The 27,315-nt window shown below is 46.0% G+C and overlaps 1 protein-coding gene across 1 annotated transcript in view; it reads left to right on the plus strand.

The window, feature by feature from the left end:
• The first annotated feature begins 2,277 nt into the window (after positions 1 to 2,277).
• The window catches only part of GFOD2 (glucose-fructose oxidoreductase domain containing 2), a 35,144-nt gene continuing 10,106 nt past the window's right edge, over positions 2,278 to 27,315 (plus strand). The window contains exons 1-2 of the mRNA XM_004690465.2: positions 2,278 to 2,456; positions 25,974 to 26,318. Coding sequence (XP_004690522.1) covers positions 26,060 to 26,318 — 259 coding nt within the window. The 5' untranslated portion in view covers positions 2,278 to 2,456; positions 25,974 to 26,059. The remainder of the gene's footprint in view (positions 2,457 to 25,973; positions 26,319 to 27,315) is intronic.

Consider the following 27,315-nt stretch of genomic DNA (forward strand, 5'->3'; position numbering starts at 1 on the left):
GGACAATTACATGTGCAGAAGAAGGCTGTGCCAAGCACATGGGGACATAGTACATATGAGCGCCCTTCCTCCAGGGGGATGTTCCTTGCTGTGACTGGTCTACCTCAGCCTTACTCTTTCTCCCTTGCTTCTAATGCACCAAGATTTTATTTAGTGGGGGGTATACAGTACACTATGCTAATGTCTACCTGGAGGTGGAACCAGAAATAGATTGATGGCAGAGAAACCAGTTGGAGAAGACCACTTGCAGGAGGCCAGACCCCAGAGGGCAGGTTTGGGAAATATTTAGGAGATGAAGGTTAGCACAATGGGATAATGTGAGGGAGATGGGAAAACTAAAATCTAGGCAGGGCCTCCTTAGTGGCCTAGGGGTTAAGTCTCAGCTATCACCGCTGAGGCCTGAATTCAATCCAAGGCCAGGGAACCTTACATATGGCACAGCAGACTTTTTCTGTCCCGCCCTCAGCAGTACATTACAATAAATCCATGTGTTCTACTCCCCACTCTTGTCTCTGGTGAATCCTCTCACTCCCTGTACCACTGGCCTATACCCTAGTTGTTCTATGCAAAAATAAATTTCTTTCTAAAGTGCTGACTTAAAAAAAAAACCTAGGTAGGGCTCTCCCTGGTGGTGCAACGGGTTAAAGCACTGCATTATGAAGCTCTCCTAAGGTCACTGCAGCAAATACAATCCCTGGCCAGGGAGCTGACCCATCTGGCACAGCAGACCTCTCCTGACCTGCCCGCTGCCCCCCTCAGCAGTGTATTTCAGTAGATCTGCCTGTTCTGCTCCCCACTCTGTCTCTGGTGAATCCTCTCACCCACCACACCTCTGGCCTGTACTCCAGTTCTGTAAACATAAAATCTTAAAAAAAAAAAAAAAAAAAGCCTACCTAAGCAAATGCAGGTTTTGGTCTGGGTGACAGGATGGATAATGTGCTACTTTAAAGGTGACCGCTGAAAGTCACTGGAATGAGGAATTTGTTGGAAAGCATAAGTAACTACATTTGAGAGGGAGATGGTTCCTGGAACTGGAAAAGTGTTCTGTGATCCAGTAAATAAGTTGTCATAGATGTTCACAGTGAATATGACCAGCTCATTAAAGCTCTAGAAGTCCAGTGTTAAGATGTATGTGCATCTTAACCCAGCACATCCCAAATCTGTATCACTCTGACATTTCACAGAATTGGTGAGAAGAGTCAAGTATTAGATTAAGCACAAAAGTCCTGGTTCCATAAGCCAGAATAGATTCATATGCAGCTAGACTAAGTAGCTCTCAACTAGGAGTGATTTTGGGGGGGGCATGTGGAAACCATCTGGAGGTATCCTTGGGAGTCACAACTGGGGTTAGGATGCTACTGGAATTTAGTGAGTAGAAGCCAGGGATGCTGTTTAAATACCCTGGAATGCAGAGCCTCAGAAGTTAACACTATCTCATCACTCATAAAGTTGAAAGGAAGTTCAGATTTCTCTTGCCAAAGCAGGATAGCCCTGTTGGTCAGCAGGTCTTAGGGGGATCTAGCTCAGTTCAGCTGACAAGTTCTGTCATCGGAGGCTGCTGGGAAGCAAAGGGAATGCTGGGACACCGGATGCCAGTTGAGTAGGGGTCTAGACTCACTCAGCAGGAGAGTCTGACAAACGGATGAAGGATCCTCAAGGCAGAAATAACCAATCACACATTTCAGCATCACCAGTTTTACATTCGGCCTTACAGGTTTCACTATTGTAGAGCAGTCTAATGAACTAAAGGGTCTATTGCAAAACGGTATTTACTTGAGGTGGGGGGCGGGGCACTGGTTCCAGTAAAACGATATAAGGGCGTGGGGGGAGTTCTAGGGGTCGCTGAGAGCACTGAGAATCCTGAAAAGCACTTGATATACATGAAAAGATCAAAAAACATCTAGAGGAGGAGGAGTTCTGACAGGCACCTGAAAGAACAGGCCCTGAGTCGGGAAGTTCCTGACAACTGGCGTTTTGAAAAGATAGGTCCACCCCCAGCTCTTCCTTCATTTCAAGACAACCAAGGCCCACTACAAGTTCCCAGAACCTTTTCGCTTTTGATGCGGGGCGCTGGTCCCAAAAGGAGCAGGAGCCGAGGTTGGTAAACTACAGCCCCCCGCGCCCCACCTCCGGAAACGAGTGACCAGCGTACGCTGCCAGGCCACCGAACCCCCGCCCCCAACAAGGGAGCATGCGCAGCTCCGGGTCTATGGCCCCGCCCCACGCGGACCCACCCCCGGCAGAGAGCATGCGCAGGTCTTCCGCCGGCCCCGCCCCTCCCTTTCCAGAGCCGCCGGTTTCTTAGAAACCGGGCGGCGCGTTCCCGGTGGCGGAGCGCTGGACTCCGGGGCCCGGACGTCCCCGCCACAGCCTCCTCTGCCGGCGGGTGACCGCTGAAATCTGTCCGGACTCATGGTCTCCCGTGAGGTGCGGGGCTAGCGATGCCAGCGTGCCAGGTGAGGCGGCCGGCGGCGAGTGAGGATGGAGGGCATGGCGCGGTAGGGAGCGGGTGCGGGCAGGGCCTCCGCTGCCCCCGGCGCCCGAGGTCGGTAGCCGGGGTACGCAGAGCCCAGGCTGGAGGGTGCCGGTCTCCAGCTGCCAGCACCCGCGCGGAGTTCAAGGGTCGCTGCCGCGGTTCTGCAGAAATAGGACCTGCAAGTTTGGTCATAGAATTGGAGAATTTTGGCTCCTGGACGCACCTGGCCATGGCCTGCCCTTTTATTAGATGTGGAGATCTAGGCTCCTGCCTGGTGCAGAGCAGACTTCCTACCTGTGTGAAGACTGACGCTTTGTGGATGAGGATGGGAGGTGTGGAAACCTCAAACAAAGGGCTCCTGAGTGGCTGGTCCATCCTCTTTCAGAGTGAAACAGGACTTTGGGTGGGTAAATTTTTATTTAAAGAATGGGTGTTCCGGTGACAGGTAGAAGAGATACCCCAGAAGGTGTGATGGCTCTGCTAGCCACCGAGGGCCTGCTGACCACACCTCCAAGGCCCTGGCCTACCTTTGAAGCCCTGGAAGGAAGTGGATGGGCTTGAGACAAAAGGTGAACTAGGTATTCCCAGTAAATGATGAGGAAGGAAGAGGGGGGCAGGGAGATAGCAGAGCTTGTGAAAGGTTATGTCAAGATTTTACCTCCCAAACTACAGCAGACTCTAAAGAATAGGACTTCAGTACAGAAGTTGAAAGCTTTGTTGGAAGGTCAGCAAGGAAGGTTATAAACCATTGTTCCCGTAGTGTCATTTTAAGGGCAAGATACCTAGGGAAGAAAGTGTGTGCCTTTTGATTACCTAAAATCCCAGGCCAGGCACCATCTCCAGACTTTCATCCCCTTCAGCTGAAGAAAATAACTGTTTAAATAAGAAAACAACCTAACAAGTGTTACTGTGATAGGGGGAGATAAGGAAAGATGGTTGTCTTGGGAGTTGGGGAAGCTAGATTCAGTCTTGATAAGGAAACTTGTTTTCTTCTGAAAAGCTTTGTGAGGAAAGTTTTAAGGCCATCAACGTTAAAGAAAATATGAGAAAAATTACTGTTTTAGGGGTAGATATGTAGAGAATCTGCACCAATGGGTGAAATTTTTCAGCAGACAGTTCTGTTGGGGGAATCCTCAATTTACAAATAAAGACTCGGCTGTATAATGTTATAATGCAGTTCTATAATTTTTTTTATCACTAAAAAGATTCTGTTGTGAAAGACTCATCACTTGGTTGTTATGCTCCTGTGGAATGATTGGTCTGGCTCTGATCAGGTATTTTTATTTGCTAGGAAAATTCAGATACATGATTTCTGTAGTAATATAAGAACTCAACTAGTAGAAGGGTTAGCCATGGGGACAAAAAGCCCCCCCCCAAAAAAAAAAAGACTTAAACATGGGAGAAAAGAAGTGTGTGTTTTTTCAGAGATGGACCCTGAATCTATCATCAAAGTCACTTTGTTGGGCAGTGCTTGAAAAACTATTTTTCAATGCATATTAGACTTTGTAGCATTTCCTCTATCCCCCGCCCCCAAACTCCCAAAACAGATACATTGAAAGCATGGTAATGTTACTAGATCAAATTAGTTTAAAGGTTAGAGAAATTTTAGAGAAAGCTTTGTCTTAGGCCAGAACTTTCGGATATTGTGGTTGTCCTTTGATTATTTTGCATCTGTGGAAATATTTTGTATAAATACCTCAAGAGAGGGCCTCCCTGGTGGCACAAGGGATTAGGTCTCAGCAATATCAAGCTATCACCAGCCACTGTAGCTCTAGTTCCATCCCTGCCAGGAAGGTGACCCACATGGCCCAGCAGACCTCTCCTGCCTTACCCACTGTTCCCCACTCAATCCCTGTACCTCTGGCCTATACCCCGGTTCTTGTATGCATAAACAAATAAATCTTAAAAAAAAAAAAAAAAAAGAACCTCAAAAGATAAAACGGCACCACAGACCTCTCCTGACCGGCAAGCTGCTCTCCTCAGCAGTGTACTCCACTGATCTGCCTGTTCTGCTCCCCAACTTGACTTTGATGAAGTCTCTTGCCATCCCTGCACACACACAAAAAATCTTTAAAAAGAATATGTGATTTGTGGGGGAAATCAGCACTATAGACCAAATCCTGGCAGAGAAAGTTTGTGAAAATCATTGTATTCTTTGTAGAAACCCTCATTACTTTAGAAGATAAACAAATAGTCCAAAATCAAGGTAAGATGGAAGAGCAACTCCGGTCTGCAGGGTTGGATGGGTGTGTAAGGTGCTTTGAATGTAAGTGTGAGTACTTTCCTTAGTGAGCAGTTGGAGAGCTTCTATTAAATATGCTGAGTACGCCTCATGGGTTTGTGTGAAGTTTTTGAGCTCCTGTAGTCAGAAAGGTGCTTGTTTTCAGAGGAGATAGACTCATCAACTGTCGAAGTATTTCTTCGTTGCTATGGCAGTGAAGCTTTGACAAATAATTGCTTAACAGTTGCTTCATTTTCTGGTGCAGCTGAGGGCAGTTATCACATCTGTCCTGTGATAAAGCAATCAACGTTATTTAACAAGTCAACGTACCAGATAAACCAGTAACTGTGCCAAGACGATCTCCTTTCACTAAACTGATTTTCTATTTATACAGTAAGAGTAAACATGTACTGGGGGTGCAGTGTCATCTGGTGTAAGAAGCTGTAATACAGACGTCAGTTCAGAAAACATGGGAGTCGGGGAGATCACTAACTTAGACGAGCTTTTCAGGTGCCTGGCAAATCACTCGTGCATACTTAGCATGTAGGAGGTTTAATTCTAGGATAAATACAAAGTTACTTGGCAGAATAATAGCATCTAGGAAAAAATGGGAGACTGCTATTTTAGGATTCCGATACAGTATAGTAACGGGACATGATTTTTCTTACAAAAGTAACAGCTTTTTATTAGTAAACTACAGTTACTTGGATAATTTTCGATGTTGGCTGTTTTAAACCAGGAGGAATGAAAAATGAAATCAGCTGAGGCTCATGAAATTCAGAAATGGAAGAGAGACTAAGAGAAACCTAAAGGCGCTGAGACTTCCCTTACCCTGTAACACTTAGGAATTAGTCATTAGGTCAGGAATGAGCTCACTACAGTTCCGTCTGTCTCTTCAAACCAAGACAAAGGAAATGAGAAATGGAGTAAATATTTCTAACCTCATGGTGATGAGAACAAACACTTAAGAACAGGAATTACAGATTAGCAGGAAGAGCTGACCATTCCTACAGCGCTTATACATGTTCATTCCCTAAGCACTTGTTCTTTAGCGCCTGTTCTCAGAAGTTAGTTGCAAGTAGTACTTTTGCTCTAGGTACTATCAGTTCTAAAAGTAGCCAGTGACAAAATGCCACATTCTTAGGAACTTAAAATAGCCTTGGGTTTGCAAGAGGGAGATAGCTCGTTCTGCTTGCCACTTCTCAGAGCCATTTCCAAAAGCTTCTGGGAGGGTTTCTAATCATCCTCTCCCATTAACTCAGGATGTGGAAGGAAAGAAGCCGGGGAAGTCCTGAGCCCAGTCTGCCTTTCCGGCCTGCGATAACTCTGCTACCTCAAACTATCAGCTGTTTTTCATGAAGTTGAGTAACAACAAAATAGAACCAGAAACACTGTTACTTGGCTTTGAGATTTACCATTTCACTTTACAATCTCAAAATCTTTATTATTTACATTCACAGATTTTACTTTAGAATAATAATTAATCAAATCATGTAACTCCTCAACCATAATTATTTTTTAATTTAGTGTCTCATTTTTCTTTTTTTTTTTTTAAAGATTTATGCATACAGGACTGGGGTACAAGCGAGAGGTGCAAGGGTGGTGAGAGGATTCACCAGAGACAGAATGGGGAGCAGAACAGGCAGATTGATGAAGTACACTGCTGAGGGGAATAGCGGGCGGGTCAGGAGAGGTCTGCCGCGCCATGTGGGTCACATTCAGGCCGGGGATCGAACTCACACTGAAGTGGCTGCCTCTAGCTTGCAGTGCTGTGTCCTAACCCATTGTGCCACCAGGAGGGCCCTCATTTTTCTTTCTAAAGATTTATTTACACATACAAGAACTAGGGTACAGGCTAGAGGTGCTGGGGGGGGGTGAAAGATTTCCCCAGAGACAGAGTGGGGAGCAGAACAGGCAGATCTACTGAAGTACACTGCTGAGGGGAGTAGCAGGTAAGACAGGAGAGGTCTGTCACACCATGTGGGTCACCTCCCAGGCTGTGGATCAAACTCATGCTACATTGGCTTTAGACAGCTTCATAGTGCTGTGCTTTAACCTGTTGGGCCACCAAGGAGGGCCCTCAACCATAATTTCTTAACCCGTATCATTTATAACAGAAAAAAACATTGAAAATGACATAAATATCTAACTAGAGAAATGAAAAGTTAGTTCATATAGCCAGTGAAATATATAGGCTTAAAATTGATGACATGAAAAATGCTTGGGTCACAATAGTAAGTGAAAAAAATCAGATACAAAGTTGTGAATATAGTTTGATCACAAGTGTGTGGGCCCTCCTTGGTGGCACATCTGGTTAAAACAAAGAACTGTGAAGCGAACTGCAGCCACACCAGCAGAGTTAGATTATCCGCCAGGGAGCTGACCCACATGGTGCAGCAGACCTCTCCTGACATGCCTGCTGCTGCCCTCAGCAGTGTATTTTAGTTGATCTGCCTGTTCTGTTCCCCACTCTGTCTCTGGTGATTTCTCCTACCCCCAGCATCTCTGGCCTGGACCCCAGTTCTCGTATGCATAAGTAAATAACTCTTAAAAAAAAAAAAAAAGCTTGGAATAAATGTAAAAAGGTTGCAAAAAAAAAAAAAAAGATGTAAGTGCACACAGTAACTGTCTATGATAAGTATATATTTTAAAAGCAAGCCCTCTTAAAAATTTCTTGCTGGTGGTATAACTTGTTTTCTCTCTGCATGTCCTTATTCTAAGACTGTATTAAAAGGGGGGTGAGCCCTGGAGAAGACTGTCAGGGACCAGGCAGTGAACCAAAGAGAAGTGTACTTACTCGATCATGAGTTTACATGTGCATATAACTCTGGTTTCTCTTCAAATTGCATAAATCTTTTGCCTTTTACATGTGCATAATTGAAAGGTGACTGTACAGATCTTACATGACTTTCTGACAGTGCTGTCTTTTTCTTTTTTGGGAAGGAGGGGGTCCTTGTTGACAGATAGTCATGACCCTAGGGTCTCTCTGTGTCTCTCGTTGATAAATGGTTTTGTGGCACAGTGTCCCAAAGCGTATTATAGGGTGCTCCCTGTGATTAATGGTTTCTGCTGCCAGGTGGTGGTTCCTGCTAGAAAATAGTTATCAACTCTGAGGGGCCTCTTTGGGGTGTTGAATCACCAGATGGTTTGTTTGTCCTGCCAAGCATCCTCTGATTATCAGGGAAATGGAGATCCTGGAGAGATCAGCCTTACTTCCTGTTAATTTTCAGTCTTCTGCATTTCTGTCTTGTGCCAAGAGCTAAGGGGTCATAAGTTATATTAGTTATATTTTAGAGCATTGGAGAAATGAGTGGCCATAGTATTCCTTGTCTGATGCTATTTTCAAATTAAATCTCTGTGGGTAAACGATTGTTTTGGGTCCCCCAGCCCTTGCTCTTGGTAATGGTGGTCATTCTCTTAAAAATTACCTTCTTTGGGCCCTCCCTGGTGGCGCAGCGGGTTAAAGCACAGCACTAAGAAGCTAAAGCCACTTCCGCATGAGTTCGATTCCCGCCTGCCCCGGAGGTGACCACATGGCGCGGCAGACCTCTCCTGACCCGCCCGCTGCTCCCCTCAGCAGTGTACTTCATCAGTCAGCCTGTTCTGCTCCCCACTCTGTCTCTGGTGAATCTTCTCACCCTCCACATCTCTGGCCTGTACCCCAGTTCTGTATGAACAAATAAATAAATCTTTAAAAAAAAAAAAAAATTACCTTCTTTGTTTCGCCTTCCTTCCAAGCTTAATAGCCCTGACATACTAAGAATGTTGTAGAAAGAACATTTAAATGTCTTTAAGTAATTTTCAAATTGTTCTAGAAAAGTTACCAAAATAGCCTCTAAGGGTGAATTTTCAGGAACCTGTTCTTTTCCTAATATCATATGAATCCCACACTTAGTCCTAACAGGAGCTTAGAGTCCAATCGTGAGCCAAGACATGGGAAATCATTTAAATAATAGTTGGAAAATATTAAAATAAGTGGCATTTTCAGGTTGGTATATCCCACATGCTCCCTGTGTTTTATAACTGGCTGCCTTCATCACACATTAACAAAAAGAAAGTGAGAAGGAAATGGTGTGGCAATGACTGTCCTGAGATTAGAGCATTTTAAAGCTCACATTTAACACTTAGGAGATTGCTAAATCATGCTTGAGTGTGGTCATGGCCTCACTGGCAAGGCAGTTTTCTGTGTACTGCTTAGGAGGTACTTGTAAAGGACACTGGGCATTGGCATTCCCTGGAGAACTGCTTAACATTCCTAGTGACTGGAAGCTGGGTAACCCAGCGTAAGGGGGCCCCCTCAGGGTGGCCTGTGCCCCAGTAATGTCCTGCACCTGAAATCCTCAAGGCAGGCAGATAGAATCCCCTGCTGCCATAGAAATAGCAATTTTCCAGGAGCAGAGTGATTGTATCCATATAGATATAGATATCCATATAGACGACAAACACAAAGAAAACTTCAGCAGATTAGGCTTGCTCATTGAAAAAAAAAGTCTTTGTAGTTAAGAACTCCCTTTCTTCTTGAGACCACAGGTAACCTGTCTAGGGTTGGCTGCTCCATCTACACCACAGCCAAGAATGCTTTACGCCACTAATTTAAAGGCTGTGGCAGAGCCTGTTCATTTATCTGCCAGGAGAAAGATCTTTGACCACTCATTATGTTCCTGTGCCAGATTCAGTCTTGGTATTCAGCTCTGGGTGTAGCAAGAAAGGAAAACTAAGCTTCCAGGACAGGGTCTGCCTGACTCCCTGCTGGAGTCGCCAAGGCCAGCGAAACTTTGTGGCACAGAGATAATGCAGAATGAATGAGTAAAGGACTCTCTGGTGACTTGGTAATATTTGAAAGGAGGATCACAGGAGAAAGTTCATGTCTGAGAGGTAAGATGGGTTTGGTTTGGGCGAAACTGGTAGGCCAGTGGGGTGGGGGTTAGAAGTCAAGTAGAGCCTAGGCGGGCAGTCAGACAGGGCTGGGAATCTGGAAGTTAAGAATGTTGGTGGGACGGCACAGTGAAGTTGAAAGATCAGATAAACTTGTTCTGGGAAATAATCAGGGGGAAGATGGCATTTTCAGGTTGATGTCAATCTGTAACTCGCTGTTAAAAACACCCTTAGAAGACAATCTTGTCAGCAGATTTTCAAAATAAAGAATACAGCTGGTCAATAACTTTTTTTTTTTTTTTTACTGTAATCATCAGGTGAAGCCAGTGACCCGGACACCTCTTGTGGGTGTTAAATACACTGCTTTATGACTTGATTTAACAGAGCCTTTTTGTACATTGGGTGGTTACACCTCATTGGACAGGTCATTAGCCTTTCACTAGTGTCCCTCCTAGGCCACTGTGTGGAGGTGGGGGGGTGGGGAGAACTGGAGTTTTTGGCCAGGACTGAACATGCTTTCTCGTTCCCTGGTGGCTGCCTAAATGCTGCCATGTCCGCTTGTGGGGCCAGGAGAAGAGCCTTTCTTTCCTTCATCCTGTCAGTGGTTTGCTGTCAGTGAGCAAAGAGCAACTGACCATGCCGTTGAGTCAGTGTAGGCAATGTTGAAATATGCAAACACCATAGGAAAACTAAACTTTGCCCCTGGATCTTTGAATCCCAGGGACTGGAGCATTTATCATAACTCTTAATTTGCAAAACAATACCTGTTTCCTTAGCTTGGCTTTTATTTTTCAATGGGCTCATAAATGCAGGTAAAGTAACACTTTCCCATCCATCTAAAGGTGTCCTCGCTGACAGCATCCACGCCAGGCTGTTAGCTGTCTCTAGGGATTCCCTCTGCTGGGAGCTTGCACTGCTGAACTCAAGGTGCGTGCTTGCCTTTAGCTCCTGTTTGGCCTCTGCTGAGGAGGTGTGGTTGGTTTTCCTCTAGGTCGGGTTCTCCCCAGCTATTAACAGCCTATCTACCACTCTGACTGAGTTACAGATGGGGGTAGGGGCACAAGGAAGACTGGCTGGCAGTTAGGCACACCCTAATTGATGGTGTGTGGCTGATGAAGGCCATTGGGGAGGCATTTCTGCTCATTTCCCTATCAGGTTCTTGGATTTTGCAAACTAAATGTTTTTGATATCTCCTTTACCATGCTCAAGAATTATGTTCTCATCCTTTGCAACAGGATGTTTAAATCGTAGCGACCCTGTCCTCTCTGGTGATGTTCCCCAGGGTCAGTTTTGGAGCATTGTTCAAAGTAGCTTATACTGAGATCTGTAACTATTACTTGTATAAAAGCAGAAAAGTTGGTGGCACGAGGGGGTAAAGCACAGCACTGTTAAGCTATCCACAGCCACTGTAGTGTGAGTTTGATGCCAGGAAAGGGAGGTGACTCACACGGCTCAGCAGACCTCTCCTGTCTGCCTGCTGCTCCCCTCAGCAGTGTACTTAAGTCAGTCTACCTGTGCTGCTCCCCACTCTGGCTCTGGTGAATACGCTCATCCCCCCACACCTCTGGCCTGTATGCCAGTTCTTGTATGCAGTGCAGTGGCTGCCAGTAGCTTCATAGTGCTGAGACAACCCCTTGTGCCACCAGGGAGGGAGCACCTGACCTGATTTCTTGATACACCCACCCTTCCTTCACTCACACATTCCTTCCTCGGCACCTGCTCGGCATCAAGCATTGTACTCAGCCCCAGTGACAGCAGCATGTAAAGGAGAGAGGGCCCTGCCATTGCGAGCAGCACTAGGTTAGGGGTCTCTGAAGTGTGATTGACGCTCCGAAAGCCAGAGCCCAGGCTGCTTTGGGAATATGAGCAAGCAGTGGCAATGTGACAGATCTCCTGAGGAGGAGTTAGCCTGAGGAAGTAAGAAAAGATTATTCTAGGCAGAACAAGCCACTGGGACAGAATCTCAGAGCAGAGCTGAAGGAGTTGGGGACAGCAGCTGCTAGCATGCCAAGTGCAAGGGGAGGGAAAAGCAGCAAGCTGGAGAGGGAGAGGTGGAGCTGGGCCAGCCCACGCTGGGGAGGTGCTCTGAGCCCTGTTGAGGAATTTCGCTTTTATCCTAGAGGCGTTTAAAAGCTGGGGAAGGAAATGGTCAGTACCAGGAGAACCACTGGGTGTCTGCACCAGGAACCAGAGTAGTGGGTGAACTCCAGAGACATTAGGGTGTCCTAGTGATGGGTGGACTTTGGGGGCCGGGCGCCTGCGTATTTCTTTAGGACTGGTTAGGTTTGAGTCGCTGCCACCTGTGTGCGTCTGCCGCCCTTACCCGCACTGCACAGCTGCTTGTTAACATTTGACTGAAAACAGCCCCTACATGCTGAGGTAATCCTGCGAGGCTTGGCATGGTGGTGTACTTCTCCGTTAGGAGGAACCTTGAGTGCAAGGGGACTGAGCTAACTGATAAGCACGGGTCCTGTCATGTGGAGAAGTGGAGGTTGGAGAGACGGTTCTGGGTCAGGGCAACATCTTGGCAGGTCAAGTTGTAACAGAAGACTGAGAGGAGCTCAAGTTGCTAATCCCAAGTGCAGGCAGCTGTTCTGCTATCATAGATGATGCTTGTTTTCTTTCCTGAACCATTGAGCTAGATTGTGCCCTCAAACACCTTCAGCGAGTGTACTGTGATCACTTCATGACAATTCTGAACATATGCCATGACCCTACTGCATTATATATTTTTGATGAGTTCAGTATATATGCCTTGTTTTATTGATTAACTCACTATGCAGGGACAAGGTCTGGCATCTTTTGTATTTTCAGCATATTTATCAAGCATCCACCATATATCAGGCCTTGTTCTAGGTTCTGGGCTGCAGCAGTGGAGCAAAACAGACAATAAGTTCCCTTTCCTCAAAGACATCATCCTAGAGGTGGTGGTGGGGGGAATAAAGTTGTTTCTAGTAAGGTGGCATTTCCGTCGAGAACTGAAGGAAGTTAGGGAGTATGCCTAGTGATGTCTGTACAAGAGTAAACTGCGAGTGCAAAGGCCCTGAGGCAGAGCATACCCGGCCTGTTGAGGTACCTATAGTCGTGAACCACTGTGGCTAGAGCAGAGTCACTGAGGAAAAGAAACAGGTTTTAAGAGCAAAAGGGAATTGTGGACAGATACTGTGAGGCTTTGCCGGTCAATGTAAAAACCTTGGTCTTTTTTCCAAGAGATATGGGATACCTGTGGAAGTTTTGAGGCGAGGAATGGCTTGATTTGACTTAATTTTCATTACGCATTCTCAGTGCTTTGTGGAGGACAGTTTAGCATCATGGGAGGGCATAGAATTGGGGAAACCAGTTAAACGACTAGAATAATCTGTGAGAGAGATGATGGTGACTTGGACTCAGGTGAGGACAACAGAGTCGGGAGGCACTTGGGTTCAGGCGTGTGGGAGGTAGAAAGTCAGCATCACTAGAAGAGAGAGGAAAATCAAGGGTTACACCAGGGTTTTGACTCGACGTTGAGGAATTTCTGTGCCAGTTCCTGAGAGGAAGCCACTTTGGGAAGAGTGAGTTTGGTGGGGGGAAATAAACAGGAGTTTTGGGTATGTTGTTATTTTTTGAAGATTTGTATTTATGCATACATCTGGATGTAGTTCAGTGATGGTGGGGGATGGGGGGAGATTTACCCAAGACAGAATGGGGAGCAAAACGGGTATATCCACTGAACTACACTGCTGAGGGGAGCAGCGGGTGAGACAGGAGAGGTCTGCCGCGCTATGTGGGTCAGCTCCCTGGCCAGGGATCAAACTCATGTTGCAGTGGCTGGAGATAGCTTGATCTTGCTGAGACCTAACCCCTGTGCCACCAGGGAGGCCCAGTTCCAGATATTTTAAATTGGGAAAGCCTATTAAACTTCCAAGTAGAGATGTCGGATAGGCAGGTGTTTATCATTGTCTCGAGCTCAAGAAAGAGCACCTGCTGATAACCAGAGCATCAGGAATATGTACAGCTTCGAGACTAAATAGGATCATCAAGGGCCTGAGTGTAGGTAGAAAAGAGAAGTGGACCAGAGACTGAGTGAGCCACAGTTACCGAAGTTCCTATCAGGAGAAACTGGCAGGGGGACTGAGAGGTAAGAGGCAGGCGGAAACCAGGCGGAGTGTGCGCTCTGGGATCTGAGGCAAGCGGAGTTTTTGAAGGTGGGTGGCTTCCTGTTGCAGGTGCTGCTGCTGTCAGCCTCAGAGTGGGATAGGAATGAGCACTGACCCTGGATTCAGTGACATTTTAGTTGTGTTTGACAGCTGTCAGGTAGCTGAAGCTTGTCCAGAAAACTGTGACAGGCACTGAGCACTGACAACCACACCCCACTATTGTCAACCATGAGAAAGTCTACAAGATCTCCGCATAATTGCAGTTTGAGGTTCTGTACATGGGCTTGTCCAGCCTACTTCCCTGAGAAGTTGTATATAAAATGTTCATGGGGCCCTCCCTGGTGGCGCAGCGGGTTAAAGCACTGCACTGAGAAGCTAAAGCCACTTCCGCATGAGTTCCATTCCCGCCTGCCCTGGAGGTGACCACATGGCGCGGCAGACCTCTCCTGACCCGCCCGCTGCTCCCCTCAGCAGTGTACTTCATCGATCTGCCTGTTCTGCTCCCCACTCTGTCTCTGGTGAAGCCTCTCACCGCCCCTGAGCCTCTGGCCTGTACCCCAGTTCTGTATGTACAAATAAATCTTTAAAAAAAAAAAAAGTTCATGGGTAGAGGCTTGAATTGTGCTGGGGAACAGGACTGCTCAGCACAACCTGGCTTTTTTTTTAAGATTTATTTATGCATACAAGAACTGGGGTACAGACCAGAGGTCTGGGGGATGAGAGGATTCACCAGAGACAGAGTGGGGAACAGAACAGGCGGATCAACTGAAATACACGTTGAGGGGAGCATTGGGCAGGACAGGAGAGGTGGACTATGGCCCCTGGTTAGGGACTGAACTCTTGCTCAGTGGCTTCAGATAGCTTCATAGTGCTGCTTTTAAGCACTTGCGCTACTAGGGAGGCCCACACACTGGCTTTTTAATGTCGCGGGACGGCTGTGTTTCTTTACTGAATTATCAATATGTCAGTGTTGGCTTTTTGTTACAGAAGAACTGGGGTATAGGCCAGAGGTGAGAGGATTCACCAGAGACAGAGCGGGGAGCAGAACTGAAATAAATAAACTGCTGAGGGGAGCAGTGGGCTAGGAGAGATCCGCTGTGCCATATGTGGGTTAGGTCCCTGGTCAGGGATTGAATGTAGGCCATAGCTCGATAGTGCAGAGACTTAATCTGTAGGCCATCAGGGAAGGCCATATGTGTGTTTTATCAGAATTCAATCCTTGAGTGCCTCACATGGAACTCCAAGTACATTCCAGATATTCACTTACTTCTTTAGTAAGGTTAATCACATCCTGCCAAAGCTCTCATAGCCCTCTGTTGGTTTCCTTTGTAGTGCTTATCCCAAGTTGTAATGACTTAGTTATGTGATGATTTGATTGTTTTATCTCCTGCTAGACTGTAGATAACATGTAGGCAGAAACTCTTATCTGTTTTGCTCAGCATTGTAGCCTGTGTTTTGCCTAGACCTGCTCCACAGCAGGTACTTAGAAAGTGCTATCAGTGAATCAGTTGCATATGTTACAGGTGTTATGTGTGCCTAAGCACCTGAAACCCAGGCTATGATTAGCTCAGTTAATCAGTCACAATCTGTTTTAAAATTAGGTTGAAGGCCCATCTCACTTAATAACTAGGGTCCTGGCCTCACCGCAGGCCACAATATTTTATCATAGATGGAAAAATTATCCACAGAAAAATCTTCCCAAATAAGCCTTTTGATTTTAGTCCTTTGGAATGTGTCTGAGGAGGGTGAGATGTCCTAAGAATGCACCGTTTTGGAAGCTGGGGAGCGCCAGGTGTGGGGGCCAGTTGTGAGGCATGGTGGGTGCCTGGGAGGCAAAGTGAGGGCTTCCTGCCCTTGTGTGCCAGCTGCACTGTCCCACCCATACAGCTCCAACCACATTAATTGCCAAAACTATCCAGAGCTCCTTCCTGAGCCCTCCCTTCCTTAGTGCAAGTTGATGGCGAGGACTTGCCTCACACCTGCTGCTCAGCTATCCAGCATGATGCTGCCTGGGAAAGCGCCATCTCTAACATACCCTCAGCAGGCCATGGGACCTTAGCTAAGTGCTGCTCAGAAAACTTACTCAGGCCTCCTGGGTGGTGCAAGCTATCTCTATGAAGCTATCACCAGCCACTGCTGCATGAGTTGATCCCCAATCAGGGAGCTGACCCACATGGTGCAGCAGACCTCTCCGGTCCCACCCACCCGCCCGCCCGCTTGCTGCTCCCCTCAGCAGTGTACTTCAATAGATTTGTCTGCTCTGTTCCCCACTCTGTCTCTGGTGACTCCTCCCAACCACCCCCCCAGCCCCTCCACCTCTGGCTTACACCCTAGCTCTTATATGCATGGACAAATAAATCTTAGGGGGGGGAAATCATAGTTTCCTAGCTCCAGCCATTGTCTCAAACTAATGATGTTCCCAAAGGAAGCTTGTTTTTTTTAAAAGATTTATTTATACCTACAGAACTGGGGTACAGGCAAGAGGTGCAGGGGCGGTGTTGACTCACCAGAGACAGAGTGGGGAGCAGAATAGGCAGATAGACGATGTACACTGCTGAGGGGAGCAGCGGACGGGTCAGGAGAGGTCTGCCGTGCCATGTGGGTCAGCTCCTGGGCTGGGGATTGAACTCACACTGAAGCGGCTGCGGCTCGCTTGCAGTGCTTTGCTTTAACCCGTTGTGCCACCAGGAGGGCCCAGGAAGCTTGCTTTTTTTTTGTTTTGTTCTAATGGAAAGACCCTTTTAAATCATACATATCCTCTGAGTTTGATTATAGGCCCAAATTTGTGAGGTTTGAATAGATATGACAATTTATAGTGATCAGAATTGAAGTATAATTTAGAAGCAGTTAAATGCACAGATCATAAGTGTTCAATTTGATGAGTTGTGACAATTGTATCATCACACAGCTACAATGCAACACAAGCTATAGAGTATCTCATCACTGTACAGAGTTTCTTTGTGCCCCTTTTCAGTCAGTTCTTTCTCACCCCCCCACACCACCACCACTTTCACTATATGTAATGTTTGCCTGGCCCTGTACTTCAAATAAGTGGAATTCTACCATGTGGGATTTATTTTGTGTGTGTGCTTGTCACCTTTTAGTCAACGTAGTTTTGTTAAGGTTCATGTTGTTATATGTATTAATAGTTCATTCATTGTTATTGCATTACTGTATTTCATTGTACTCTAAAATTTCCAGTTTCCTACTCATGAACATTTGTTTCCAGTTTGGGGCTAGGATAAGACTACTACAAACATTGTATGCGCATTTTCTTGTGGACAAATGTCATTTTCCTGGGTAAATATCTACTAGTGGAGTTACTCTGTCACATGTTTAAATTTTTAAGAACTGTCAGTTTTCCAAAGTGATCATATCCCCCCCTGTTTTACACTCTCATCAGCAGTGTGTAGACTGACACTTGCTCCGCATCTGTCTGAATATGGGGTTGCCAGTCTTTTTGTGCCCTGCCCTTCTAGTGTGTATCTCGGTGTGGTTTTCACTTGCATGTCCTGATGCCTAATTAGATGGCACCCCTTTTTATGTGCTTATTGGCCACATAAAAAATCTTTGTATTGTTGATTTGTAGAGGTTTGTCTGCATACAAGTCCTTTGTCACATGTTTGGCTCCCTTACCCGATTTATTTAAAAAATGTATCTTTTATTAAATTGTTAAGATTTATTTTTGCATGCAGAACTGGGGTACAGACAACAGGTGCAGGGGCAGTGAGTGCACTCAACCAGAGACAGAGTGGGGAGCAGAACAGGTTGACTGACGAAGTACACTGCTTAGGGGAGCAGCGGGCGGGTCAGGAGAGGTCTGCCGCGCCATGTGGGTCACCTTGGGAGATGGGGATCAAACTTGTGTTGAAGTGGCTTTAGCTTCTTAGTGCTGTGCTTTAACCCGCTGTGCCGCAGGGAGAGAGGGCCCTAAAAATGGTATCTTAAAATTCTTTTAAATTTTGAAATCAGGTGTAGAACAGGTGTATCTACTGAATACAATGCTGAGGGGAGCAGCAGGTGAGACAGGCGAGGTCTGCTGTGCCATGTGGGTCAACTCCCTGGCTGGGGATGGAACCCATGTCAGAGTAGCTGGTGAAAGCTTGATAGCACTGAGACTTGAACCCCTCCATTACCAGGGAGGCCCTTTCTTTGATATCTTTTTTTAGTTTTGTAGTTGTGATTTTTACAATCTTTGATCTATCTTGGGTTAATTATTTTATACACAATTAAAGACTATAGGGGTTAAGTTTCTCTGTTTTCCATGTGGTTATCCAGTTAACACCATTTTTTTTTTAAAGCTTCCTTTCCCCATTCAATTGATTTAATGTGGTGGCTGAAAATCAATTGATTGTATTTGTCTGTTTTGCACGGTGAGGAGGATACCGTAAGGTAGTACATTAATATACTACAAGGTAGTACATTGGTCTATAGAAATCCCGAGTGGCTCTTTTTAAAGCTTGGCACTCAAATATAGCATAATATGGAATTTTTAAAAATATAATTGCAGGGAAAACTATTAACACATTTTAAAATAGCTTGGATGGAATCACCCAGACCCTATTCACCTATAAGCCTCTGAAGAGCTAAATGCTTCCAGTACGTTCTAGGAGACACAATTGCAGTAAGAAGTGACACCTGAAAAAGCTTTTCATCTATCAAGAGAATTCTTAAAGGCCCACTGAGAACTATTTAGGAAGGAAGCATAAAGGATAATATGACAGAGAAAACATAGCAACTCCATTCCTCTGTTCTGTTTCTCCTCTCATCGAAGACCCAGCTGGATAGGGCAGGTGCAGCAGAGTGGGGTCCCCAGTGAGTTGAGGAATTACGGGGAGTTGTGGTCTTTGGGTAGAGCATGTCAGTTAGCTTTTGCTGTGTAACCTTACCATGATTCTCCCCCCGCCCCCCCATCTTTATTGAGATATAGTGAACAGGTAACATTTTGTCAGTTTAAGATTTGCAGTATGTTGATTTGACTTTCTCTTGGGTGAACTGGGTAGTGGTTCTGGTCAGGGTTGGCTCAGCAGGAAGCAGACGCCTCCCTCACGCAACTGGCGGGCTGGCTCAGTGTCAACCTGGTCACACGTTCCTTCGTGAGCCACAGAAAGACCTAGCCTCTTTAACAAGGTGACGGTCACAAAAATAGTGAAAGAGCAAGCTTTAATACTCTTTCCAAACCTGCTAGGTCACCTCAGCAAGAACAAGTAATGTGTCTAAGTCCAAAATTGTTGTGGGAGGTGATTGACTGTCCAGTGTCATAAAACAACTTACCGTCACCTAGGAAACTGAGAGGAAATCTGAGGTTCATTAGAAACTCACAGGAAGCTCCACAATGTAAAAGTAAATCCATGGGGGAAAAAAAAGTAAATCCACGGACTTAAGCCCATCTAACATCTAACGAAGCACTTCCTGACTGTAGTGTCCCCAGAAGAACAAAAGTAGGTCGCCAGTTAAAGGAGGACCTTGCCATTGGGTGCACTGGAAAGGCTGTCTGGACTCCTGTCTTTCCAACCTGCTTGGACCTGTTACATCATCCAGCTCAGGAAACCTTTCCTGTTTGCATTCCACCTGTGTTCGCTGGCTAGTGATGCTTGTCTGCCACAAGGCTTCTGTTGTTCTTCTTGTCATAACAAATAAATTTATGTACATGCCTGTCCGTGAAATGGTGTTTCTTCAGGGCATGGGTGACACCTGGTTCCCTATCTCCCTGCCAGTATCTGTAAGAAAATGTGTTTGTTCCCTCCTCAGGTTGCCTCCTGGTAGCCAGAAGACTGTAGCAACTCCAGCTGCAGAGAATCTGCATTTCAGGCAGAAAGAAAAGAGGGAAAGCATAGCTACTAAAAGTGCCACCTTTAAAGAGCATTTCCAGATGATCTACCAACTGTTATCCTCATCTGTATAATTCTAAGATACCCTCTTTAGCAAGGGAGGTTGGGAGTACAGGTTTTAGTTCTGTATGTTGCAACTGGTAGGAAAGGATCCATTGGCCCCTTCTACTCAGACTGACCCCTCCTCAAGCTGTCTGAGTGACCTTTCTGAAGTTAGGCCCTACCACCACAATCCCCAGAATCTGTGACTCCTTGCATATCGCGATAGGTAGGGCATTCCTTTTATCATGGCCCTGACTATCTTCATGGTCATATTCTGTTATGTGGCACTCCTAACCTTGTAACTCATTTTCCTGTCAAGGTCCAGATGGTAACTGTGTGAGTCTTTGTGGGCCATATGGTCTCTGTTGCCGATTCACAAAATTTGCTTCTGTACAAAAGCAACCACAGATACAGGAATAGGTGTGACTATGTGCCAGTAAAACTTTATTTGCAAAAACAGGTGTCAGGTTGGATTTATCCCATTCCTGTGGTTCAGGATGAGTCTCGTCCTATGGTTTTGCCAAAGCTGTGATTCTATGGTCCAAACATACAGAAGGTAAGATGATATTCAGCCAGTCCGGGAAGAACAGACCATAAATCCCCTACGTCTCAATAGTCAGGCCTTCATATTATTTCTCTAAGCACTACAACTTCCCAGTCACTTCGACTTGGAACATCAATGCCATTTTTTTAGTCAGTCACTAAATTTTGAAATGTATGCCAATAAAATTTACCTTTACTAGTGTAAAGGTAAATGTTCTGAGTTTTGACAAATGATTACTATCATATAATCACCATCATAATCAAGATACAGAACAGCTCCTTCACCTCCTCCAAAATTCCCTTGTGGCCCTTTATAGTCAACTTGTGCCAATCACTAATCTATTTTCTGTTTCTTTTTTTTTAGATTTATTTATGCATACAAGAACTGGGGTACAGTTCAGAGGTGCAGGGGGTGCGAGACAATGGGGAACAGAACAGGCAGATTGACTGAAGTGCATTGCTGAGGGGAGCAGCAGGCAAGGCAGGAGGGGTCTGATGCGCCATGTGGGTCAGCTCCCGGGCTGGGGATTGAACTTGTGCCACAGTGGCTGCGATAGCTTCGCAGTGCTACGCTTCAGCCACTTATGCCACCAGGGTGGGCCCTATTTTCTGTTTCTGTAGTCCCTCTTTGGTTATGTCCTGTAAATGAAATCCCACAGCATGGAGCTATTTTGAGCCTGGCATCTTTCAGTTAGTGTAACACATTTGAGAGTCATTTGTCATCACATGCATTGGTAGTTGTTTTTTACTGCTAGGTAGTATTCTGTTGCATTGCTATATGATTGTTTATCATCCAGTTAAAGGACATTTGTGTTGGCTACAAGTTTTGGCAGTTACCAATAAGACCAACATTAGAAAATAGACATTCATGTAACAGGTGTTTTGTGTGACGGTAAATGCAGTCTTGCATCACTTAATGACATTTTGGTCAACCATGGGCCACATACATGACTGTAGGCTAAATAATCTCCTACAGGTGATATTATATAACCAAAGTGTGTAGTAGGTTTGTAGTTTCTAGGTTTGTAAAATTGAAATTATGGAGTTCACATGACAATTCCATAACAACAAAATTCTCAGAATATATCCTATGACACAAGATGACAAACTATTCTCCAAAGTGGCTGTACCATTTTTTCATTTCCACCAACAATGAACTCCTTCTAAATATTTGATAATGGTGTTTTATGAATTTCAGCCTTTCTAACTGGTGTATAGTTATATTAAATAAACTTTTATTTTACATTCTATTAATGCAGTCCAATGGCTATTGATAGAAATACAATATTGTAGAATGTTAAACCAGTCTTACATTGTTGGGATTAAACTCTCTTGGTCATGTTACAATTATCATTTTAACATTGCTGGATTTTGTTTGCTAATATTTTGTTGTGAATTTTGTGCCCGTGTTCAGGAGGGTCTGCAGTTAGTGTCACTTGTCTTCTTCCCTCCCTCCTAATCCAAATCCTGTGATAGCACTCTGTTGCATTTTATTCCCTCCGTCAGACCCTGCTAATCTTTTAACTCAGTATCCTCATTGGTTCTCTGTATCTCCTAAACTCTCCACCACCTACTTCAAATTTTAAAAATCCATGTTTCTCATTGCTTAATATTTGTCAGAATCCAATCAGGAAACAGCTGGCTCATTCATAGGATTAACTGAAAAAAGTTTAATGAAGGGATTATCTACAATATTGTGAGCAGTGAAGGAGGAAATCTGGAAGGGATGTGCCCTCCCAGGGGTTGACTACAGCTGGTGGTGTTCCCACCTTGGGGGAGTCCGAAGAAGAGGTGGGAGTGACTGGAACCTAGCAAAGGCTGTGTTGTGGGAGAGAGGGACTTTAATAGGCCCTGTGACCTTATGCAAGGAACACTGTCCCTGCCAGAACCACATGCTGGTAGGGCGAGAAAGTGCGCACACACGCACACACCTGCCTTAAGCTCTCTTCCTGTTTGCTTCTCTCTGTCTGGTGTTTCTCATTGGCTGGGTCCAGAGAAGGGCCAGGAATCCCGGTGATGTACTTCTTAGAGCAGGGCAGAGGGGACCAGGTGGGAAACGCAGGGCTGACCGGGTCCTGGGCACACACCTACCGAAGCCCAAGCTCCATGCCTAAGCACCCAGAGCCAGCTCTGCCTCCCGTTTACTTGTTCACTTGCTGCCCTCTGAGTTAGAACTGTCTCTTCTCTGTATCTTCCACAGCCGCCTCATTAGGCTCTCTGTCACGCGTGATCTATGATCAGATCAGTGCTGATCTGAGTGGTGGGCTTAGGGAAGTACTTGCCAAGCCGGGTAGCACAGTGACCTTTCCTGACTCCACTTCTCACTGAGGTTTAAAAAACAAGAGTTCTCCCTTATGTATATGCTTCTGTTTTAAAGAGACTCAGAGAAGCTAAATAATCTGCTCAAGATTTCACAGAGCAAGCCATGGGAAAGCTACCCAGTCTCTCCAAGCTCCTTTTTCCTCAGCTGTAAGACAGGATTGCATGGATTTATAGAGATGAACTATATATTTCAAAAAATACTGCCTGTTGTACTGACTGCCTAGGAACTCAGATTATCCTCACAGCTTTTGAAGAGATGTCAATGTCAGGTATGTGTGTGTGTGTTTTTAAATGACCTGTGTAGTGACTTCTTATGGGCCGGTTCTGATATAAATGCTTTACAAATATTAACTCATTTACTCCTCAACTCTCCCATGAAGTAAATACAGTTATACTTTTGTACAAACAAGGAATCAGAGGCACAGAATGGTTAACAAACGTCCCTGAGCTTACCTCCTTGACTGGCGGTGGGGCTGGGACTTGGCCCAGGCAGCCAGCCACAGATTCCATGCCCCTCACCTTTGTGTGCCCTTCCCCGCGACTTGTGGTCCTGTCAAAGTAACGTGGTGACTGGAATGCCTCTGAGCTTAGCTGGGTCTAAGGGAACCAGGGAATTTTGGAAGCATGCATGTATAGGGAATTTTGGAAGCATGCATGTATAAGTATGTTAGCACAGGAGCAAGGATGTTTTAAAGACTAGGCCCTGAAATAAATGTGGAAAACCAGCTCTGCCTGCTTGAGCAGGAAATCCCCAGTCATCAAGCCTGCTTCCCATCATGCCATCTGGTTGCCTCACTCCAGTTAGTGCCCCGTGCGGTGGTTGATGAGACTGCTCTTTGAGCCAGCATCAGCGAAAGAGAGGTTATTAGAACTTCTTTTAATCCGTTGTTGTTTTAAGCCACCACTACAAACATAACACACACTAGAGTGTGATAGAATGAGGTGCAAGGAAAGAGGAAGTAGGTCCTGGGCATGGGTTTAGGGAGGCATCCTTGCTGCGATGGCTGTCTCACACCCTGACCCTCAGCGCTGTCAGGAAGTAATGACCCACAAGTCTTAAGCAGAATCCAACTCACCTGGCACTGCACTCTTGACACTCTTAAGCTTCCAGAAAGGTCATGACCCATAAGTAGCCAGCTAGCTCTGTAAATGCAACATGTGACCACTATAGCCAGAGGGTTTCTGTGGTTTCTTCTGCGTACTCTGATTTCCTCCCACATCCCTGAGATGTGCATGTGGGGTTCATTGATATGTTTCAGTTGTCTCTGCTGGAGTGGGTGTGAGCACACCCTGCAATGGAAGGTAGGGTCATACCTAGTGCCCTGAGCCAGTCTCCAGCAGCCGAGACCCTGCCCCAGAATAGCAGGTTGGAAAATGAACCAAGGATGGAAATGATTCTTCAAATGAGAAGTGTTTTGGGTCATTACTTAGAGGTTTGGCTATAGTTTGTGGTCAGAAATTTGTCACAGGGACTTAACTCTTGTTTATATCACTCACTCTGTGGTAAAATTGGTTTCATTATATGTTATTTTGCTTGAAGGCACTGTTTCTATAAACTTGTCCATGACATTGAGGACTTACTGTACACCCATGTTCACACAAGTCGTAGAGTAGCTGAAATATCCAGCCCAGTGTCCTTGCACAGATGAATAAGAAAAATGTGTGTGAGTGTACAGTGGAATGGTAACGTTTAAAAGAAAGGAAATCTGATATATTCTCCAACAGGACGTGCTAAGTAAAAGAATCCTTTAACCAAAAGACAAATACCGCGTGACTCCACATATACTGCATGACTCCACATATACCGCATGACTCCACTTATGTGACGTACTTAGGTCAGTCAGACTCATGGAGACAGGAAGTAGGCAGGTTGCCACCCTTGGGGCTGGGGTTAGAAGTAAATTGTTGTTTAATGGGGACAGAGTGTGACGTTTGCAAGATGGAAAGAGTTTGGGAGGTGGAGTGGTGGTGATGATGGTTGTACGATCTTTGAATACCCTTGAGCATGTTTAAACCTCACCTTGGTCTCCAAGCAAGTTTTCCAGCTTTTGTTGTCGTTGGGATCAGGAGACTTGACAGCAAGCAAAACATTCATTCTAGAAAGTCTGGCAAAGTTCAAAGCCAAGAATCATCCATAATCCCATCCTAAGTAATCATCAAATTCAGGTGTATGCATGGGATATTTCTGGATATTTTATAGATTCAGATATCCTTGTGTGTTTGTATATAGATGTGCTTTTTATGCACTTTTTTGTGTTAATATGAACTTGATTCCATACTTCAGATGTTATTTTGCTTCCCCCTTTTCAGTGACTAAGGTGATCAGGTCTTCGAACTAATGGCTCCATGGTGTTATTTCTCTAACGCAAATGAAATCTAGATCACCTCCCAGTTTTCACTCTCATAGTCAATATTGCTGTAAATATTCTTTTTTTTTTTAAAGATTTATTTATTTATGCAGGAAGTGGGGTACAGGCCAGAGGTACAGGGGTGGAGAGCAAGAGGATTCACCAGAGACAGCATGGGGAGCAGAACAGGCAGATTGACGAAGTACACTGCTGAGGGGAGCAGCGGGCGGGTCAGGAGAGGTCTGCCGCTCCATGTGGTCACCTCCGGGGCGGGGATCAAATTCGTGCTGCAGCGGCTGCAGTACTGTTACAGTGATGTGCTTTAACCTGTGGCACCACGAGGGAGGGCCCAACATTCGTGTGTGTGTGTGTGTGTGTGTGTAGAAGAACTGAAGTGTGTGTGTGTGTGTGTGTGTGTGTGTGTGTGTGTGTGTGTGTAGAAGAACTGAAGTGTAGGACATAGGTGTGGGTGGTGAGAGGATTCACCAGAGATAGTGGGGAGCAGAACAGGCAGATGGACTGAAATCCACTGCTGAGGAGAGCAGAGGGTGAGACAAGAGAAGTTTTCTGTGCCGTGTGGGTCACTCCCTGGCCGGGGAGTGAATTCAGGCCTTAGTGGAGATAGGGCTGAGAGTTAACCCGTAGCCACCAGAGAGGCCCGCTATGAATATTCTTATACAGGACAAAACTCATATTAAGCATCGTTGCTGGTTCAGTAGTCGGAAACTGTTTTTAGGTTTTGGTTTTTGTGTGACGTTCTGTGCTCACTGCCGTAAATCTCTGAGTTGTAATCTGCACAGCACCTAATAGTTCTCTTTCCTCTTTTACTGTTTTTTTTTTTTTTAATCCCTCTTATTTTTGTCATATATTATTGTGAACTTTGTGAACTTTTACTCTTAGGGCCCTGAGAGTTAGAGGCGGGAATAGTCGCACAGAAAGTATTACAACAGGATTTTGAGCCCAGCTTTACCCAATTTTCATTTTCCTCCCCTAAGTTCTAGTCGGTGGATATTACTGGCGTCCTTAGGTCTCTGTGAGAGAAGCTCCTGTAGCTTTTTGCTTTGGAGCAGTATTTCATTTTGCTTTTGTGACAGAAGGTAGACGCTTCCAAATAACCTAGAAGGTAGCCTCAGTTCAGCACGCCATCCACTAAAAGTTGTGTGCCGCTTGCTGTTCCAGGAGCCATGTCTGACCAGGACCGTGGGATGGCCGTTTGCATGCTGGAGGCTCTCGTGAGGAGATGAGCTGGTGACAGAGAAGCCGACATGAAGATGCTCCCCGGAGTGGGTGTGTTTGGGACGGGCAGCTCCGCCCGAGTTCTGGTCCCACTGCTGAGGGCAGAGGGGTTCACGGTGGAGGCCCTGTGGGGGAAGACTGAGGAGGAGGCAAAGCAGCTGGCTGAGGAGATGGACATCGCCTTCTATACCAGCCGGACCGATGACGTCTTGCTGCATCAAGATGTGGACCTGGTGTGCATCAACATCCCCCCTCCGCTCACCCGGCAAATATCCGTGAAGGCGCTAGGTATGAGCGGTCGGGCCACAGCAGAGGCAATCTCTACTCTCCTGGCCCCTGCTGGCCCTTCTTGGGCTTGGGCCTGCAGTAACATTACTCTGTGACACCATTCCTCCCTGGAGCAGAGTAGGGGAGGACATGTCAGGGTCTTACGGCGGGCGGTGGGAGCAGGCACCAGTGCCTGGGAAAGGCTCAGTTTTCCTCACCTCCAGTAAGCAAATCCCTGAGTAAAATTTAAGGAAATACTTTAAGAGCTGGCCCGCCACAAGGGATTGTTAGATTTCAAGCAGTGTAAAGCTTGCCTCTGTGAAGTCAGACTTGGAAGATCGGGGAAGCTGGTTGCGGTTGACACGTCTGCCCTCCCCTGTCCGTGTCCTGTGGGCCACGAAAGGAGCAGAGGGTGCGGGCAAGGCTGCCGTTGCCCTGTAGGCTGGACGGAGCACACACCCTTCCTGCCAAGCTTGGCTCTTCCATGCCAGTGGGCAGGAAGGCTCTCGCGGCACTGGTTTCGCTGGCAGGATCCATGGGCCGGCCAGCTCAGGTCTCGGCCCCTCGGGAAGTACTTGGCTCAGCCGCCTCCTGCCCCGGCCGGGTGGGGTTTGCTTAGCTGTGCTGCAGTTCCTGTCGCGCCTCTGCTGTTAACTGTAGATAGATTCTTTTCCACATCTTATCCAAGTCAGAATCTCATTGAATAGGAAACTTAACCAGGAAACATTCACCCAGTAATTTTCTTTAATGCCACTGTGTCTTTCTGGCCATTCAAGGCAATGCCAGCCCAAGCCCACCTGCTTTCACAGTTGAGGAAGAGATGAGGAGAAACACAACCCATGCAGTCAGGGGTCTTTGGGTCCAGGAGCCAGGACGCCAGGACTTTGACCACCTTCCCCCTGCCACGGTCACGGTGGGACCTCCAAGGCTTTGCCCATCCCTGGTTCTGGGGATAGGAGTTGTCAAGAATCAGCGTTCATTGAAGTGAGCAAGAACATGAGTCTTTTTTTTTTTTTTT

The sequence above is a fragment of the Condylura cristata genome, unplaced genomic scaffold (assembly GCF_000260355.1).
Source record: "Condylura cristata isolate star-nosed mole 26May11 unplaced genomic scaffold, ConCri1.0 scaffold00028, whole genome shotgun sequence".
Lineage (NCBI taxonomy): Eukaryota > Metazoa > Chordata > Mammalia > Eulipotyphla > Talpidae > Condylura > Condylura cristata.